This window comes from Vitis riparia, chromosome 14 (genome assembly GCF_004353265.1).
Source record: "Vitis riparia cultivar Riparia Gloire de Montpellier isolate 1030 chromosome 14, EGFV_Vit.rip_1.0, whole genome shotgun sequence".
Classification (NCBI taxonomy): Eukaryota; Viridiplantae; Streptophyta; class Magnoliopsida; order Vitales; family Vitaceae; genus Vitis; species Vitis riparia.
Genome location: NC_048444.1, coordinates 3,851,854 through 3,872,133, shown reverse-complemented (window position 1 = coordinate 3,872,133; position 20,280 = coordinate 3,851,854). Strand labels below are relative to the sequence as shown.

The window sequence follows — 20,280 nt, the reverse complement described above, 5'->3', positions numbered from 1 at the left end:
TGTCACCATCTCCTTTTCACCCGAAAGCTTGCTTACCCGAGCTTTTTATTTATTTATTTATTTTTAATTTTTTTTTAAAGAAGGAAAAATATTAAAAAAAAAAAAAGACAATTTGATGGAGTTGACAAATGTCAAAACAAAACCTCAGAAAATACGGGTATATTTTACCGACATAAGATAATCACTCCAAAACAATCATCGATGATGAATTGGAATTCAAGGTTTTCATGATTTTTACGACTTGGGATTTACTCAAAAGACTTTTGATTCCTGCAACACTTGTTACCAACCTTCTTCCTTAAAAATCTATCATCAAAATTCAGGGATTAGGAGATAGAGGGCTGCAACGCGCCTCCAGGGCAAGTGGGGTCTTGTCCCAGTTGTAGCAGAGAGCAGAGCAGAGATGGGGTTAGAGTTTGAAGCTTCAAGGACAACAGTGCAACTGGGCAGACATGGGGGACATGTTTCCACATGATAGGACTCTGTCCACGCGCTTTTGAAGGAGATTGGGGTTTGGGGTTGGTGTTCTTTTCTAAGTGGTTTCCAGTTTCAACCCTTTATCTTTTTATCTCATAGGCATTGTGGACATGGATTTTACGTGGATTCGAGGGTTGTTTTGGGCAAGATATTTCTCTCTGTCAATCTCTCCATCTGGAGAAGCCCAAAAAGGAAGAATCAACAGTGGTGTAGTGAGAGGTAGAAATTCCTGAGAAAGGTAGAGAAAAAAAAGAAAGAAAAAAAAGCATAGAAAGAAAATGGAAAAGAAAATAATGGCTACAATAATTCTGGGGAACCAAACACACCAACACCATCAACAACAGCCAGAGATTGTTGTTTCCTGACCTTTTTTTTTTTTCCTTACTGGGTTCAGATCATTGACCCAGACCATAAAGAAAAAGGAACAGCTGTGAGCTTTCTCTTTCTCTGTAAGTATGGATGGCACTTATCTCCTCTTTATTCCCTCTCTTTATCTCTTCCTTTGCATGCATCGATGAATGTTAAGTTTAATGTTGTTTCTACTTTCTCTTTGCTTTTTTGGTTTTGGAACTTTGTAGGTTGGTCTCGATGAAGAATGCTATCTGGGTTTTGTAGATCATGCCCAGATCTTATCGTCTTTTGATCCAGCTGAATAGGTTATGAATCTTGGTGAAACTGAAGAAAAGAGAAAGAGGTGAATATACATCTGAACTTTTCCCTTCTATGTGGAAGAACAAAGAAAAGTCATAATTTTCCAGAGTTTAATCTTAGTAATTTCGAAAATTGCTGGGATGGTTTGATTTCAACTTGGTTTCTGCATCTGGGTCTGTCAATACATGTCAAAAAGGAAATATTTTTTCTTTTCTTCTGTGTGTGAAAAAAGAGAGCATCATGAGTTTTTCTTTAGGAAGAGAAAATCATGGTATTAGGGTTGTTGTTCAGTTAATTGATTTGAAATTCAATGTTTTGTGGAGTATCTAGGTTGGAATGGCTTTCTGATCCCATATTTCTTTTGATGTGAAGCGGGTTTGAATTTTCATCTGACTAGGGGAATTTGCCCACTTGGATTGGTACAACTCTAGATGCAAGAAAAGCATGGGGATTCTCAATCGGAGACAAGAGAAACTTATTGGTGGACTAATTCTCTGAAGGCTGCTAAAATCTGGTTGAAATTGGTTTAATGCCCCTGATTATTACTTCTCCAACTGAAGTTATATCCTCTCGTTCTTACTGATGCTTTATTTTTTGCTCTAAAGAAGCTTTGGTCTGTGTTGGGTTCTTGAGTTCATGAGAAGGAGCTGTTGATTTGACATTTAAGTTATGATAAAAAATATACTTAATAGGCTCCCAAGGAAGCCATCTAAATCAGCTGAGAATCGGGATGGAGGTGGGGCTTCTATCTCCTCCTCAAATGCTTCTACCAGTTCAAGAAGTAATGATTTAGTAAATAACCGGTTTGGGAACTTTAATGCTGCATCTCTTTCAGGCGCAAACCCCACATCAAATTCAGGACCCAATTATGGAAATAAAATCCCCCAAGCTGTGAATATGAAGTTAAATGGGAATTCAGCGGCAGCTTCATATGAGGCCTTGCCAAGTTTTCGAGATGTTCCAAACTCTGAGAAGCAGACCCTGTTTATCAGAAAGCTGAGCTTGTGTTGTGTGGTGTTTGACTTCACTGACCCAACAAAGAACCTGAAGGAAAAGGAGATCAAGCGACAGACTTTGGTAGAGCTTGTGGATTATGTGACCTCAGCAAATGGGAAATTCACAGAAAATGTCATGCAAGAAATCATAAAGATGGTATCTGTAAATTTGTTTAGGACGCTCACTTCTCCACCCCGTGAGAACAAAGTTTTAGAGGCCTTTGATTTGGAAGAGGAGGAGCCTTCAATGGACCCTGCATGGTCTCACTTGCAAATTGTGTATGAATTTCTTCTGAGGTTTGTGGCATCTCCTGAGACAGATGCAAAGTTAGCTAAGAGGTACATTGATCACTCTTTTGTTCTCAGACTCTTAGATCTATTTGATTCAGAGGATCCTAGAGAAAGAGAATACCTGAAAACTGTTCTACACCGCATCTATGGAAAATTTATGGTCCACCGACCATTCATCAGGAAAGCAATCAACAACATCTTCTATCGTTTTATTTTTGAAACTGAGAAGCACAATGGAATTGCAGAGCTGTTGGAGATTTTGGGCAGTATAATCAATGGGTTTGCGCTACCACTGAAAGAAGAGCACAAACTCTTTCTTGTTCGAGCACTAATTCCGCTGCATAAGCCAAAATGCATTCCCATGTACCATCAGCAGTTATCTTACTGCATCACACAATTTGTGGAGAAAGACTGCAAGCTTGCTGATACTGTTATAAGGGGTTTATTAAAGTATTGGCCAATTACAAATAGTTCAAAGGAGGTCATGTTCTTAGGTGAGTTGGAAGAAGTTTTAGAAGCAACTCAACCTCCAGAATTCCAACGCTGTATGGTACCCTTGTTCCGCCAGATTGGTCGTTGTTTGAGCAGTTCACATTTTCAGGTAGGCAGTTTTACTAGTTTTATTAGGTTATTTTACTGCTGCTTTCATCTCTTGCTTTTTCTTTTGAGAGTTTATGAAGCAGAAACTTGCTTCCACTGTGAAGTTAGTAATGAATCTTGGAGCCTGAATGTTTCACATTAATCTGGAGGAATTGCCCTAGATGGTGTTTCTTCCATCTAACTGAATGTTAAGATCTACTTGGTCTTTTGTCATTGTGATGTAGAATCTTAAAACAATTTAAACTTTTGCATTGTAATAAGTGATAATCTGAGGTTATCCATAAAAAAAAGAAGTGATAATCTGAGGTGTGTTTAATAGGTTATGAGGAATGATAAAACTAGAAGGTAAAACATCACAAAATCAAATCTACACAAATTCTGTTCTATATACTCTTGAAGGTAATTGGTGCCATTAACTAATAAATACTCAAATTCTAATCCTTGACATACCGTGTATGAAAGCCTGGCATATATTATTGATCTCTTTGAATTCCTATAAACTAAAACACACTTTCATTCTTAGCTAGCCCCACCAAATAGGAATAGATACTAACATATATATCCTTGTTGCCTTCTCTCTCTCTCTCATTCCCCTTCTGTTTGGTGACATGGGTCTATCCCACTGTTCTATCTCTCTACTTCAACCACATTGTGGTACTCAATCAAGGATATAATAGGTACTGAAAGTTGTTTTCATTGCATTAGCATATTTAGGTTTGTAATGTGTGATTTTTCATGAGGTTTGATGGTTATGGATTTGGTTGCATGTTAAGTGAACTTGGGTTCAGTTATGTCTGAAGTAAATGGTGTTACTGCATGCTTTGTGCCTACCTAGGTGCTTTTAATACAATTGTTTTTTTACCTATCAAAAAAAAAGAAAAAAGGATGATACTGCATGCACGTGGGGACTTCTTTGATGGCTTTTAAACTGCATAAACTGAACTTCCTTTTTCCTTTGTAAACCCTTATTGCAAATTGTAGCTGATATATTTTCTTGTGCTATTTGTTGGCTCTAGTTTTGTATGTTATGAGAATTGCAAAAATCATGGTTGTTAGGAATATTAGGAGTAAGGCTTCAAAAAGTTGGACTTTTCATTTTTTTTGATGTTATGGTACCATGGTAATGTGTAGATTTCCCAAACAGAATAGGCTGCTGAACCTTTATTGGTTGTATTTCATGCTGGGGAATTTGTCTAAATGCTGAGGAATTTGTCTAAATTGGATATTGATAATTGGTTTCTTCAGATGAAAATTCAGCATGCCAATTGCATGCTTTGTATGTGTTGTCCTGAACTAGCTAATATGGCTTAGCCATCTCTAACAAGATACATTATGATGATTAGATCCATCAGTTGTATCAAGTTACTTTGATGCATTATTTGATTCTTGTGTAAGTGGGTCAACCAAATTCTTGAGCCTGCAGTATGAGCCAATCTTAAATTGGTTATACTGGAATGTATCCAAATGTTTATTCTATTCTCAATTCTGCCATGAGTGGACCTAATATTGGCATCACTCAAATAGCTTATCATGTTGAACTACAATAAAAGTGATGTTAGGTGAGAGATGAGGTACATCATTCTGCATGGAAACTTACTGAACATAAGGCCAGAGGAGGTCAGATTGATGTAACAAATTTGTAGGCAGGTCAACTTATGTAAAATTAAGTGAGATTTTATTTTACTTGTTAGGGCGGGCTATTCATATGGATATATTACTTGATGACAAAGAAAACTTTTGTTCTTTTTGATGAATTGTGGGCCCTGGATTGTGCTCCTCTTCAGCCTTACTTTTGTGCAAAAAGAATATAACCACCAGTGGTCAAACATCTATCATATGGATTGTCATCTCAGTTAGCACCAGAGAAGGCATGTAAAGGAGAGGCTGGAATGGGATGAAATTGAAGTCTTTGGTGAATGTTTCTTTTGACAGTGAAGAATGCGTTACACTATTTTGAACTGCATCTAAATTGGAGAATGAATTGGAAAACCTAATTAACCACATAGTAGATATCATGATAATATACTGAGGAGCATACCTAATGCCTTGCTAGAAAATAACAGCAGAAAAAGGTTCATTTTTTATTTTTTTTGATGGGTAAGCAGTAACCATGTAATCAACATCTTGAAACTTGTAAATTCACGATCATGACCATACATCTTACAAATTTTGAACTTTAGCGAGGCGAGGCTTGGCATCAAAATTATGGTCGTGGTCGAAATTATAGTTTCTTTACTTGGAAAACATTTTAGGGAAGGATTTCTCTTTGGTAGGCCTCTATAACATAACAAGAAAATAATGGAGATGACCAAGGTTCCTCACATCAAAATGTGCTCTAAGATAAGAAATCAGGCATCAATACAGGAGTTATCTCTTTTGTGATGATATATTCTCCCACAGAGGAGGCAAATGCATCCAACACTAGTATGTTGAATGACTTGAATCGGGTTTTTATTCCTTTCCGTAGATCTACGACCAACCTTCTTTTTGCGATCAGCCTAATCTACAACCACTCTGATCAATGCTGCTATCATCATTCATAGCCAAAGGTTCTGCTTCCAAGCTAGCAGCAGACTGAACCAATTGATCCTCGTTTGAGTTTTCATTGGGAGCATCTAACACAATGAATCTGTTTGCTGTAGTAACAGCATTCTTCTTTTTCTTTGCTTCGACTCCAGCCGTCTCAACCTTTGAAGCTGCCTTGGGCTTTGAGTTGAGCGCCTCTTGCTAAGGTGCATTTCTAGGTCATGTGCCTTGGTGCATAAGTCATTCAAATCATCAAAGGTTTGAGGCATGAGATGTACTGAGAGTTCATGCCTCAAAGGTACATACATTCGGACCCTTTCGGCCTGCTATGTCCTTTCTTTATGCCCCTACCAGGGAGGGGAGGAAGTGGCAGGTCCTCCAGGGCCAGGGAAAGACGGGGTAACCTTTTGCGGACACCTGAAAGGAAGGGCTTGCCATCTCGCGATAAAGCCAGACACAAAATCATTATAAGTGACATTGGCTTTCCTTTGAAAGCTTGATCACTTGAGATGGAGTTGAAATGGGAAAACTAGGCACCTATCAAAAAAAGAAATGGGAAAACTAGTCAATTGGGGCTTGCTTGTGGATACGTCTTTCTTTCTTTATTCATTTTTTTAAAGATTATTTATAAGAGAATATATGTTGAAATGGGAAAAACCATGTAGCTGGAACTTGTCTAAGGCCATATGCAATTCTATTTATTTTTTAATTTTTAAATTTTATTTATTGGCAAGAAAAAACATATTAAGAATCTCCAAAATAGGCATGACCTATGTTCATGGGATGTGCACATGCAATTCCTAGAGCTGGAAAGCATGATTAGGCTATAGGGAATCTTGAAGTGCTATTAAGAAGAAGAGAATCGATCTCCTCTTGCATGCTAAGATGCCATTATGGTTATTTAGAAGCTTGAGAATAAAAGGCAAGATCTGGAGGAAATTGTGAAGCTAAAAAGAAAAGTGATAGGAGGATAGACAATCTTTACTAGCAAGAAAAAGATATTTATGTTTATGAATTCCATCTTGAAGACCAGTGACCATAGGATGAGCGGAATGGTGGTTGATGGGATAGGAGGTGTTGGAAAAGGGAACAATTGGATGGTAGCTTGGAACAAATTGGCAAGGGAGAGCATGAAGATGGGTGAGAGAGGAAGAGAGAGAGAATGGGTTAGAGGGGTTGGGGAGAGGAGCAAGCCAACTGATAGCAATAGATGGAAGAATTAGGGTTGCATAAGTGGAGTGGTAAAAGGAAATGATCCCTTTGAAAATTATGTTAAGAAAATGGGGATTTTGCTTGATATAGGATCATGACATTCATGGCATTGATGTTGGACATCATAGCTAGGAAGAATAAGTTGGTGTGTATGGGCCTTAAGTTTGCTTGTTGCTAGAAGCCCAATGAGAATAACAAGTACAACCAAGTGCATGCAAAGGTGGAGACAAGTGAAACCTTAAACATCACATAGGGGAACTTACCTTTGGGAGTAGAAGGAGCATTCTTAATGTGATTAAAACTAGGCAAAAAAGGTTCAACCCTCAAGTTATTAGGAAGTTGGGCTTGATAAAGAAGAGCCGATTTTGACAATGTATTGGTGGTTTGTATGGTCATATACTGGTAGCAAAACTATAGACCCTCAATAATGATTTAAAAATGTGAAATAAAGAGGTCTTTGACAATGTCACAACTAAAAAATTGAGGCCCTAAATCCTATTGGTTTATGGTATTTAAAGAAAAGAGAAGTAGTCTCACTGTTGAAGAGTCTAAGGCTAGAAGGTTGGCGATGCTTGAGTTTAGCAAGTGGGACGAAGCAATGTGGAAGCAGAAATTGAGAGAAATCTGGTTAAAAGAGGGGGATAAAAGTACCAACTTCTTCCATAAAATGGTCCATGCACCAAGAAGGAGAAACTTTTTGTCCAAAGTTAGAATGAATAAGGATTGATTGATGAAGGAAGGGGTGTTGAGGGCTTTCCCAAATCTCCAAATGAGGATTGGAGACCCAACATTAATGGGATGGCCTTTGAAGTATTGGGAAGTGATGATCTAGGAACTTGAAGGTTTATTTTTTTGAGTGGAAAGATTTTGTTACCTTGTTTGGTTTAGGTGGAGACAAGGCTCTAAGGTTAGATGGTTTCACTATGGTGTTTTGGAGGATGAGTTGGTAGTTGGACTTTGTAAAATTTGAGGTGATGGGCTTCTTGAGGGAGTTTTTTTTCTATAACAACTCTTTTCAGAGAAGCGTATATGCTACTTTCTTGGTCTTAATTCCTAAGAAAGGTGGAGATAAGGACTTGGACAAATTTCAGACCCATTAGCTTAGTTGGAGGGTTGTATAAGCTCTTGACTAAAGTTTTAGCTAATTGGAGAAAAAAAGTGTTGGGTGAGCTGGTTTTAGTTTACCAATAAGCTTTCATGGAGGGCAGACAAATTTTGGAGGCAGTCCTCATTGCAAATGAATTCAAGGCTAAAGAGCACCAATTTCTATGCTGAAATTCTCTATTCTAGTCAACGAATTTTGTCCGGTTTTTCCTAGAGCTCCAAGAGTTTGAAGCAGAGAGACCCTCTTTCCTCTTATTTATTTGTTTTGGCAATGGAGGCACTAAGTTTGGGAGGGGGGGAGAAGGGATTTCATCTCGGGATTCAAAGTGGACTTTGGGAGGAAGAGGTGAGGGGAGAATGGAAGTGTCACATTTGTTGTTCCTTGACAATACCCTAATTCTTTTTTATGCTAACCAACAACATTTGGAGTATCTAAATTGGGTCTTCATATGGTTTGAGCTTATATCCAGTTTAAAGAGAAAGCTAGCCTTATGGAAGGGGCAATACTTGTCATAAGAAGGAATAGGTACCTTGATGAAGAGCACATTGTCAAGTTTGCCAATTTATTTTATATTTGTATTTGCCATTTTGAGAAGGGTGGGCTTAAGATTGAAACAAATCCAACTTGTTTTGTGTGTAATCTTTGGGTGTGGTCCAATTTGTTTATAGCTCTTGGCCCTTCTTTTATTGAAGATTTTGTGAATTGGATAGGGTCTTGTTGAGGGTGCCGTTTTTGTTGTCCCTCTTTGATTTTTTGGTGGCATCTTGGGTGCCCATTGTATACTCCTTGTGTACTTTAGGGGTGCTTTTTTGGCCTTTCTCTTATTAATATACGTTCTCTTTACCTACCAAAAAAATAAAAAAAGGGATTAAAGTAGATCCAAAGGGGGTTTCCTTTGGGATAAGGCGCTTGGGAAAAGCCTCATTCACTTAAGTGTCTATCATTCATTTGGACAAAAGGAAGGGAGAGCTTGGCAAAAAAAAAATCTCCATACTCTTAATAAGGCTCTTCTTAGCAAATGGAGTTGAAGATTTGCTTCCTAGGGAGTCCCTTGGGAAATAGGTCAAAATAGGGGAGTTTGGGATAAAAGAAGGGGAATGGTGCTTGAGGGTGGTTAGGGATGGTTATGGAGTAGGGTTGTAAAGGGCTATTAGAATCGGGTGGGAAGTTTTTAGAAGTAGAGCTTGATTTATTGTGCATAATATCAGAAAGGTAAAATTCTAGAAGGATAGATGATGCAAAAGAAGTTCTTTGGAAGAGTCATTTCAAATGTTATTTTCTATAACCATTGATAAAGACTCTTGGGTAGCAGAGATGTGAGAGTAGGTTGGGGAGGGGGTCTTATGGAGTCCCCCTCTTTCACAGACTATTCCTTGACCAATTGAAAGGAGCGGGGAAGTCTTTTTTCATAGACTTCAATTGACCTCAATTAGAAGGGATGGGAAGGACATATTTATATGGAGGGAAATCATGAGTGGGAAATTCTCGATCAAATCTTTCTAAGCATCCTTAGCCCAAGGATGAAGTGAGCCTTTCCTTGCATGCATAGTATGGAACCCATGAGTGTCAACGAAGGTGCGTTTCTTCACTTGGGAAGTTGTTTATGGAATGATTTTAACACTTGATCAGCTCAGGAGGGGATTCAGTATTCCAAATAGATGCTACATGTGTAAAGAGGATGAAGAGTCAGCCAATCACTTTCTCTTCCATTGCTCCAAAGTGAAAATCCTGTGGCAGCTTTTTATTTATATATTTATCTTTTATCTATTTGGAGTGGTCTAGGTGATGTACTCTTCTATAAAAGACAATCTCCTGAGTTGACATGGTTCTTTTGTGAGGAAGAAGAGGAAGAAAGCTTGGAGGACCGCTCCTTTATTATAGAAGAAAAGAAATAGAAGGTCATTTGAAGATGTAGAATAGTCAGGTCAAGTGATCAAATCTTTCTTTATGTGCATCTTTTTGAACTGGGTTAGAGTGTGCATAGACAGTCCTTCTATGACAATGATAGGCTTTGTAGATTGGTTGAACTCAAAGTAAGGAGAAGAAGGTTGTTTTTTGTTTTCTCTCTTCCTATTTGCTTGTCTACTCAGCTCAATTTGTATACATCATGCGTTCCTTGCTAGGTTCTTTTCAGCCTCTTTTAATATATTTTCTTGTTTGCCTATAAAAAAGTTGTATTGGCGCTTTTCTTCAACAATCCCATTTTTTTTTAATGGAATGCAGGCATGAAATTAAACAGAAAGTACCATGATGATCTAATAGTGCAAGTTGTGTTTTCCCTCTTTCCTATTTTTTTGCTAAGTTCACTTTGTATATGTCCTGTGTTCTTTTGTGCGCTTTTAGAGCTTATTAATATATTCCCTTATCAAAAAAAAAAAAAAGATGATGATCTAATAGTGCAACAAAGATAAGCTGTTATACATACCCACCACCATTTGTCTGAGTTTAGTATGAACATATGAAGAATTACCATCACCATTTGTTAGCCAGGCTCTAACATAAGCAAAGCGTCCTCAACAAAGCGCTTAAAGTGGCTAAAGCAAGAACAAATTTCATTTATGTGAAAAACAGAAACAGTCAGGTAAACCAAGAGTACTCATTCACCAGTAGTAAATAGTATTGATGTCTAGCATGAGATGCCACAGGGTCAGGAAAGCATAAGTTTGGATGTGTTGATTGCAATCTGGACTATGATATGATAAATGAAAAGGCAAGCTAGACATCTTACCTGACAACCAACTCAAAGGAATGTTTATGGCAGATAAAGAATCATCTAACAAAATAAACTTCTGCATAACCAAGGCAAGAAAACATTCTGACGCCAGTTGGAAGAAGGATGGACTCTCCATTGCTTGGGTCGGCATGAAGAACTCTCCCTCATGTCAGATCTTTGATGATGATGTCTGAGGAGAAAATAAGGGTTCAAATTCCTAGCTAAATGTGCATAGGTAGAAGATTTTCTGGAATGCAGGAATGTGTAAAGCATGCTATAATGAGAATGTAGGTGTGGGGTGGGCAAAGTAATTGTTGCCTGTTTTGAAATTAGTAGTTGGGTCATTCCCCTCAAAGATGGTGTGTGATCCATGATAGTCTGAATACAAACAGAAATTCTAGAGATTGGAAGTCATGTGTTGGGTGCTCCGGCATATTGGTATCACTGCTAATAGAAGGAGCCAAGAGTGTGGTAAAATATTTCCATATATGCATGGTTAAATGACTATGGAAATGAACAGTATCATGACCATGGCCTATGCAAATCTGACACAAAATTAGAGGGAGTGGTAGAGGCCTGAGAGTGAAGGAAAATGGGAGTTGGACCAGGACCAAGAAGACTAGGGTGGGGGTGAGATTGGGGATATTAAAGGAACCATTTCCCACTTCCACAGTCATGGCCATGGTTATTTCTAGGATCATTCTGATTAGAATGAGGATTTTAGGTAGACAACGCAGAAGAGCGGTAGGGGGCCTGCAATTGAGAAGAGAGGTGAGATAATCTGGCCTCATGTTGAAAAGAGAAGAGAATGAGGTAATGGCAGAAGGACAAAAAGGTGAGGGAAAAGGAAAAGATCAAAATAAGAAATCAGGAATTAATTACAGGATAAGAGGAGGAAAAGGATGGGTAGGCACAGTGACTGGTTCTGCCAAGAGAGAATTTGCCAAGGCTAAAAGAGGGAGACCGGAGAGAGGATTGCAACACAATTATAAGTGGCCAAGGTGTAGTGATGGCAGCTACAAAAATGGAGAGCAAGGTAAGGACCATTGACAATTGGGTGATCATCATATCCTGTTATACTGTTTAGATAAATGGTTATGAAAAGGCTGACCCATATTATATACCATTATTGGGGTTATATGATCCACACAAATGGTATATGATATTATGGTAATGAAGTAGGACTACTGGGAAGAATTCATGAATACAATGTCAATATATATGTACTAGCATATGTGGTGTGGTTGCACAATATGCTTCTCCTCTCTCTCTCTCTCTCTCTCTCTCTCCCTCTCCACCCTGTCCGTCTCCCTCCCTCCCTCCCTCCTCCTTTGTGTGTGTGTGTGTGTGTGTGATCATTTTTTTACCTTAGCAGTATAAGAGTTGGCAATGGTGATGCTGATGGTGTGAGATAACAATACATTATTGGTAGTCTAAGTTTTATTACCAATACATTTTTTGGACGGTATGGAAGGAGAGGAATAGATTAGCTTTTAGGGGAGGTTCTTTAGATATACAGAAACTCAAAAATTCTTTTGTATGTACCTTGTGGAGTTGGGCTAGGGTGTATATTGGAGAGGAGTCCTCTTCGCTCTTAGGCTTTTTGGAATGGCTAGCGGCCATTTAAGGGTGGGTGAGGGTGCTTGTTTTTTGTGTTCTTGTTTTAGGCTGATTTGCATACTCCCTGTATGCTTTGTGGCCTTGGCCCTTTAATATATTTGTGTTTATCTATCAAAAAAAAAAAAAAAAGTTTTACTAGTTGTCCATGTTAACAAAATTTGGAAACACTGTTGACTATCTGAGCATTACCAGCATCATGTATTTACGTGTGTAGTAACGGCCAAATTTTATTTACTCTAGAAATGTGATTTGCTGTTAATTCTCAATACCATTGTTGTTCCTGAACCATGGCAGTCTGTAACAACCCCAAATTTCTTTAGCTGTCCCAGAGTTCTGTGACAACCATAGTTCAATAATATCAGACCGGATGGAGTTCCCTTCTAATTTATTTAACTACTTTATCTACAGGTGGCAGAGAGGGCCTTGTTCTTATGGAATAATGATCACATCGAGAACCTAATAAAACAAAATCGCAAAGTCATACTGCCAATTATCTTCCCTGCCTTGGAGAGAAATGCTAGAAACCACTGGAATCAGGCAGTACAGAGCTTGACATTAAATGTCCGCAAGATCTTCTCTGATGTTGACCCTGAGCTGTTCGAGGAGTGTTTGCTCAAGTTTCAGGAAGATGAAGCACAAGAGAAGGAGGTTAAGATGAAACGTGAAGCCACATGGAAGCGCTTAGAAGAGATAGCTGCCATGAAAGCTACGAGTAATGAACCAGTGCTTGTCCCTCGTAGAGCAACCACTCATACACCTTCTGGCTAGGGAGTGAGCACATTCCTGATGGTTACTCCCAAAGTTTATGATTTTCATATTGGTATGCATTGGGAGGAGCCATGATGGGGAGTTGTTAATTCCCTTGGTTGCTTGCTGACCTTGTTTTTTCCTTTTCAAGTTTTGGTTTGTCAGGTAACAAGAGGGTTAAGGATGATACCACTGTGAGGGGCACAAAAAGGCCCCATTCTGGTTCATAAGCGCGGACTGTATATATGGGGATTGGGGTTGTTGGAGAAAGCAAATGGGGAGATGGGGTTGTATGGTGCTGCAATGCATAGTTAAAACACCGAAGGAGATTCAGGTAGTTAAATTTGGCCTTTTTGCAGTTTGATGCTCTCAAGGGCGACAGAAAGGAATCTTCAATTCACATATATCTATTTACATATTTTTGAATTTGGTTTAATTAAAAGCACTCTTAGTCTTCAAATTTATTATATGTATCATTAAACTTGTTGCTTCTGTTAAATGGAACTACTGTTTGCCATGAGTTTCCAATGTAGACAGAAAAACTTTATAAATCTAATTCCGGTTAAGCCCCCAAGAAAAAGGGTTAGTATGTATTTCTTCCTTGGCTGCTTGTCATCCTCCTGTACCCTTTATTAGTCTCATTTATGGGTTCACAAACCCAACTCCTTCCTGCATCATGATTTCCAGACATATATTATTCTTCTTTCTTTGTGTAAGGTATATGCATGGAGGCTCCATCTAGTTGTTCTGCAACTGGGTTTATAAGTAGATTTTGATTCATCTTGGATGTTGGAAATGGTTCATCACCATCAGCAATGGCTTAAAAGAGAAGGATGCCCATGTTTTTCCACTTCACCTCAACCTCATCATCAAGGATGACAACCACCAAATTGCCTTTTTTTTTGTGTAGAATTGGTCAGTTTTCTTTATCTCTATTATGTTATGGGAGGTTTGAATTTCAAGCCCTTTCTTTTTCTTTTTTGGTAATATGGTATAGTTTTGATATTACTATAAATTACAAGTTACCTAAGACTAGAGATGGATTAGTACTATTTTGGTTTAAATGTCCATGTCATAGGAAAGATGGAAAGTGGAAGATCAATTCAAATACCAAATGGGTTTTGGTTATTCTTTTAATCTGGATGTGTACGTTGTTGCTTTCACAAACTAGGATATGGTTAAATTCCTGCGATTTGTCGACTCACTCTCTCAAAAGTCAAAACCCATGTCCTGCTTTGGACCTTTCAAAATTCAATATTTATATATGATTTCATCACCTTTTGCATGCTTATACGCTAACAAATCTACCACGACCAAGTAAAAATAGAATATTTTTATAGCCTAATGTTCTTGATATTGCCTCAAGAAGTCTTGGCAAGTTTGATGGTATAAATAATACAAGGTTGGCTTTATGACTTGTTCTATCATGTGGGCACCTCTCTTTATCGACATTAAATGTTGACTTGAACATTGCATATTGTTGAAGGTGTGAAGCTTCAAATTTTGGTTGCACCTATTGAATGAATGGTTATTGTTTAAGGGGGACTCATTCATTAACAAGACATCGATATTCACTTTGAAGAATTCTTTTTGAATTAGTACTAAAATTGACCTATATAATACATTTCTAAATTCATCTGCATAAGAAAAATTATGTCCATTTTCAATAATAGGTTGTGGGTAAAAGACTTTAATCATGTGATTCAACTTTGGTCTCTACACATTTGAATTTGAAGCCTATCAAAATTCCTATATTGAAGCATTTGTTGGCTTGACACATTTAAATAATTAAAATATACAACTTGTATCATGGGATAAATGAAACTAGTAATGCATATATGACTTACCAATTCCAAGTTTGCACATTGACTATACCCCCTTCAACTTCTACTCATTGAACCTATTTTGATACATAAATACGACCATAATCATAACTAGAGATACCATCATGTGCATGTTTTCATCCTTGTCCAACATTTGAAATACAAATGGATCAAATTGAATGATGTAATGAAATGTGTATTCATTTAGATTAATCTTCAATCGTACACATGGTTTTGAAATAAAATAATTATATGACATCCCTTGTTCAATGTACTTGTTTTTTTTTTTTTGTCTACTATTGTATTTTTTATATTCTGACTTGATACAAACTCTTCTTTTTTATGAAGGTAGCTATAAATAAAATTTCGGAAGTCTATTTACTAATGGAAAAGTAGACATTCTTTATGTAATAATCAAATCATTTTATTTTACAATATTACAACAAAGAGAAAATCAATTAATGATAATCATAATTAATTAAAAATATCTTTTTATTTTTTATTTTTTTTAAACAAGTAATCTTATGGATATCTATTTATACATTAGTGGATTACCATCAACAATTCAATGCATTAAAATTATTAATTCATTTTTATAAAAAACCTAGAATCATTGTGAATCCATATTGGTAGTTTATTTGGCTTCTAAGGTTAGTTTATTACATTTAACATGATAAAAATACAATAGGATAACTCATAAATGTTTGTTTTGTGAAAAAAAAAATTCAATATTTTTGTGAATTGAGTATGTTGTAATATATCGTAATATTAATGTATTTGTATTATAATTATATTTTACAATAAAAATAATAATTTTACAAAAACTTTTTTAAAGTTAATTGACATCGAATGCATCATATCAATATAATACTAGTATAAAAGATAATAAATTCATAAATAAAAATTTATAATTCAACACATTTTCATAAGAAAAAGAATTTTTTTGGAAGTTATTCACTCTATAGATTGATGCTTAATTTTTTTTTGTAGTTGAAGAAAATTTTTGGGATGAGACAATTTTTTTTTTTTTTTGTTTAATTGAAGGTTATTTTTGGTAATTTTTTTTGTAACTTTCTATTAATATTTCATAGGAATCAGCAAAATTGAGCACCACGGCATCCTATTCGGTAATTTTCTCTAAAGAACCCACGACATGTGGGATTAAATAATAATAATAAAAATAATATCTTCATGATTGGGCTTTCTTTTATATTTTTCAGAGCAGCCCCGTCAGCCACATCTAGATCTGCGTGCCATATTCTACTGCCAACACCTCTTGTCGATGATTGTACCTTCTGGCACCACGCCTTTTTCAATTGTACAACCCCAGGAAGCTTGATTGCTAGGGAGTTTCACAAGACTCGTTCGCAGACGATTCCACCCCGTCCCAATCATCACCGTTTATACCTGGCGCGTAAACTCCGGAACACCGACAGCAGTAGAATGGCGGAGTGCCACTATAGCCAGATATGTTTTCCCCACTTCCAGATTTGCCACGTGTCAATGTCCAATGGGGTCGTTCAATCCGTATTGGTAATAGTAAAAACACGGAATATCAATCTCCATCACGTAAACCCCTCCCTTTTCTCCCTCTCACGATCTCGATCGGATGAAGCCATTGAAGCAACCTCCAACCTCCATTACCAAACCCTAATCGGCTATCTTCAGAACTCCGATAAGTTGATTACGATACAGCAATGAACTTATCTTGAATACATACAATTCCAGACCGTACAGTTAGTCTATTTTTAGCTTCCGGTTTCTGCAGAAGTGAAGAGCAGAGAGAGATGCCGACCGTTGCGGTGAAGCTCTACAGCGTCTTTTTTAAATTCCTCCTCAAACACCGCTTGCAGAACCGGATCCAAACTCCCTCCGACGATAACAACCAGTTTGGAGTGACCTCCCGACCCGAGGAGTCGATTGCAGCCGCAAACCCTTCCTTCGTCGACGGGGTAGCCACCAAGGATATTCATATTGATCCGTTCACCTCACTTTCTGTTCGAATCTTCCTGCCGGATACGTGTCTGGTGTCGCCGGAGTTGGATTCCAAGGGTCAGTTGAAATCTAGGGTTAAGGCGGTGAGATCGGATCGGGATTCTGTTGATTCGAATGCTAATCCGTGTTTGAATAGGCGGAACAGTTATGGTGCGATTGGTACGATAAATGTTGGAGCGAATTCAGAGCAGACGCGAAGGATTAGCTACGGGTGTAGTAGCGATGCAGAGAGTTTGAATTTGAGACCGGACAGTGGAGTTTACAGAGGGTATTCGCCGTCGCTGGAGAATTGTCGGAAATTGCCCCTGATGTTGCAGTTTCATGGCGGAGGGTTCGTGAGTGGGAGCAATGATTCGGTGGCCAATGACTTCTTCTGCAGGCGGATTGCGAAGTTGTGCGATGTGATTGTTGTGGCGGTTGGGTATAGACTTGCACCGGAAAATCGGTATCCGGCTGCATTTGAGGATGGGTTGAAGGTGTTGAATTGGTTGGGGAAGCAAGCAAATTTGGCGGAGTGTAATAAGTCTATGGGAAGTGCACGAGGCGGAGGGCCTGAACTTAAGAAATCGGATGTCACGAGGCATATTGCGGACACATTTGGGGCTTCCATGGTGGAGCCTTGGTTGGCTGCTCATGGTGATCCATCGAGGTGATTCTTGATCTCCTTGTTGATGATTGGTTATTCTTCCTTTCCGTTTGCTCCATTTGTAAATTAGTAATAAAGAAATCGATCCTAGTTTCAAAATGCTCAGATGAATAAGATGATTGACTTTAGAATAGTTTTTTAACCTTCCCTCTGTATAAATTGTTCCTATTCTAAGTTGCTAATGCAGTTGTGATCTTCATACCTTGTGCTCAAGCAATAAGGGTCAGGGTATTCTCTATAGCTGCCCAATTCAATGCTTTGACCAAAAGGGGATGAAAAGAACAAAGAGAACAAATACAAAAAGAGTGGATTAGGAGTGTTGCTCCCAGGTGGTTTACATTTCCTCTGCATTTTGACATGGTTTTGGTGTTTCCTTTAGAATGACCACCCTGACTATTGTAATTTGAGTACAGTGCACTTTATGGGTCTATGCCCTTGGCTACTAGAATAGCAACACTTCCAACATTTCAGTCAAAAGGTCTTTCAGAAGTGTCTTTTGAAAGACATTCAGTAACCGCATTTCTTTCACCATGATTAATTGATGTATCTGAATTTGTTTTCCACATTTTGTAGCAAGGGTGGCACAGTTTAATATAATTTATTATTACAAGTTGCCAATCAAAATAATTATTATCACAAGCAAATTATATCTCACTTAGTAAACGTAGATTTGGGTATGATCAATCATTAATCATGATTTGGGGAGGTTCAGATAATTCTGGTTTTAGATCAAATGGCTTCTTCCATGATGTTGAAGTGAAAAAGAATACAAAGTTATTGACCTTCCATAGTTATTTGATTTCAGTCGTGATAAAGCTTCTGAAAATGGAGGAAAAAGTTCTTTAGTTTTCAATCTTCTCAAATTTTGCTAGTTTCTTTCTATTGTCCTATTGGTTTAGCAGTTTTATTGTTTATTTGTGTTTAAGAGGTTTGGTTAATGTATCCTTTCAAAAGTTCAATGAGCCAATTTTTGTAAAATGGCTGGAATATGTCATTTCTTTTCAGAAGTTTGCGGTGATTAATCATTTCATCGACTGTAAACTATACTGCTTAGCCTTTGAGACATTGAGAGTTAGCTGTGTTAGTGGATTTATCTTCTTTTGTGGGGCTTTGCTTTCAAGTTGATGGGATTGTATGAACTTTGTTCCAAAAAGGTATTTAGAATCAATCAAGTTGTGGAAGGTATGTCATGGATGTACAATTCCAGAATCGCTATTGATTGTGGTGTTATCAATGTTTTGGAAGCAGTCTACACCTTTTTCAGGGTCAAGATATGTTGTGGGAAATTCCTCTGTATGTTTTTCTTTGATTGGAAAAAGTTGTCTGTAAGTCTAGAATGATGTATGGTTAATGAGAATAGTTGTGTTTCAAATAGATTGGTTCTGACAATAATTACCGATCTTCGAATTCTGCCTGCAAATAAGTTTGCACTTCGAATCTTGAAGAGTAGAGGACGACACATACAGTCGTCATCTAGTTTGATGAACTATATTAGAAGGCTCAGTTGAACTCAAGAAAGCCTTGTCTTCTTTAGAATTTTTAAGGATTGTCCTAGGCTTGAATTTGTGAGCCATACTAATTCAACCTATTTCCAGGACTAGGTATGGAAAAAAGTGTTTACCTCCCCTATCATGAAGGTTATCTTACCGAATGTCTGACTTCTTTCAATATTATTCAACAGATGTGTCCTCCTTGGGGTGAGTTGTGGTGCAAATATTGCAGACTATGTGGCTCGGAAGGCTGTAGAGCTGGGGAAGCGTCTGGACCCTGTCAAGGTGGTGGCACAGGTCCTGATGTATCCTTTCTTCATTGGAAGTGTCCCCACACATTCTGAGATAAAACTGGCGAACTCCTACTTCTACGACAAGGCTATGTGCATGCTTGCATGGAAACTCTTTCTACCCGAGGAAGAGTTCAGCCTGGACCATCCAGCTGCCAACCCTCTCATTCCTGACAGGGAACCACCTTTAAAGCTTATGCCACCAACATTGACAGTAGTAGCAGAGCATGACTGGATGAGAGACAGGGCCATTGCATACTCTGCAGAGCTCCGGAAAGTAAATGTTGATTCACCAGTTCTTGAGTACAAGGATGCAGTTCATGAATTTGCAACCCTTGACATGCTCCTGAAGACCCCTCAGGCCCAGGCTTGTGCTGAGGATATTGCAATTTGGGTGAAGAAGTACATCTCATTTCGAGGTCATGAGTTTTCTTACTAAGTAGGACATGGAAAATCCAGGAACAGTTGAAGCATGAACACAATTTACCGGTGTTTGGTTTATTAGAATTTAGAAGATGAGCAAGAGACATCATGTTTGGTTTGTTAGAAGACTGAGAGACATCAGGTCACTTTTGAATTGTTCCTCAATTTTCTTATTTACTCCTTGTCCTGTTTTCTTCTTTTTGTAAGATAGAAGCTTATCTGAGAGTAGAAGTTAGTTGAGCTGTGAGATGATTCACCTCCTGTTGGAGTAAGGCACGGCACGCCGCATTCGGATGTTGTTGTTAACATTTTTTCCCTGTGTATTAAGATGTAATATTTTCTATGAATATAATTCATTGAATGAAATATTTGGTTCTTTTGACTGCATCTCTACTTCCAATAATATTTTCCCTCGTGATACTTTTAGACCTGAGAAGGGGAAGGGATGGAACAAGGCAAGTGGACCTCAGACTTAGAAGCTTTTGTGTCCTTGTATGAGACTGATTTGCTGGTTGGTAGCATTTTTGAATTCCAACGCCAGATTATCTAGTTAAACTTTGTCAACGTGTGTGAGCATAAAATTGTTGGATGTTAGGGCAATTCAAAAATTAGAATAGAAGAGCAAAGAAAGGAAAAAAACAGTGTATTAGAGAAGGACCATTAAAGAATCAGGAAT

General features: G+C 37.9%; 2 protein-coding genes across 5 annotated transcripts; both read left to right on the top strand.

Annotated features, from left to right (window-relative positions):
• Positions 1-298: 298 nt before the first annotated feature.
• On the top strand, positions 299-13,457 carry LOC117930815 (serine/threonine protein phosphatase 2A 57 kDa regulatory subunit B' theta isoform-like). Of its 4 annotated transcripts, none has more exons than XR_004653944.1 (5): positions 299-926; positions 1,056-1,171; positions 1,501-3,015; positions 12,599-13,010; positions 13,089-13,457. XR_004653944.1 is itself a non-coding variant. In XM_034851561.1 (5 exons), exons 3-5 carry the CDS (start codon positions 1,798-1,800, stop codon positions 12,956-12,958), a joined length of 1,479 nt encoding a protein of 492 aa, XP_034707452.1. In that variant the 5' UTR covers positions 299-926; positions 1,056-1,171; positions 1,501-1,797; the 3' UTR covers positions 12,959-13,457. The 4 variants fall into 4 exon arrangements, 3 of the variants coding, with proteins under 3 accessions (XP_034707452.1, XP_034707450.1, XP_034707451.1); XM_034851561.1 differs by having other exon boundaries at positions 1,501-1,864; positions 1,964-3,015; positions 12,599-13,457; XM_034851559.1 differs by having other exon boundaries at positions 12,599-13,457.
• Positions 13,458-13,664: 207 nt separating this feature from the next.
• Positions 13,665-19,991, top strand: LOC117930816 (probable carboxylesterase 11). The gene is made up of 3 exons (XM_034851562.1): positions 13,665-13,852; positions 15,981-17,404; positions 19,083-19,991. The coding sequence occupies exons 2-3, from the start codon at positions 16,548-16,550 to the stop codon at positions 19,618-19,620; spliced, it is 1,395 nt and encodes a 464-aa protein (XP_034707453.1). The 5' UTR covers positions 13,665-13,852; positions 15,981-16,547; the 3' UTR covers positions 19,621-19,991.
• Positions 19,992-20,280: the final 289 nt, after the last annotated feature.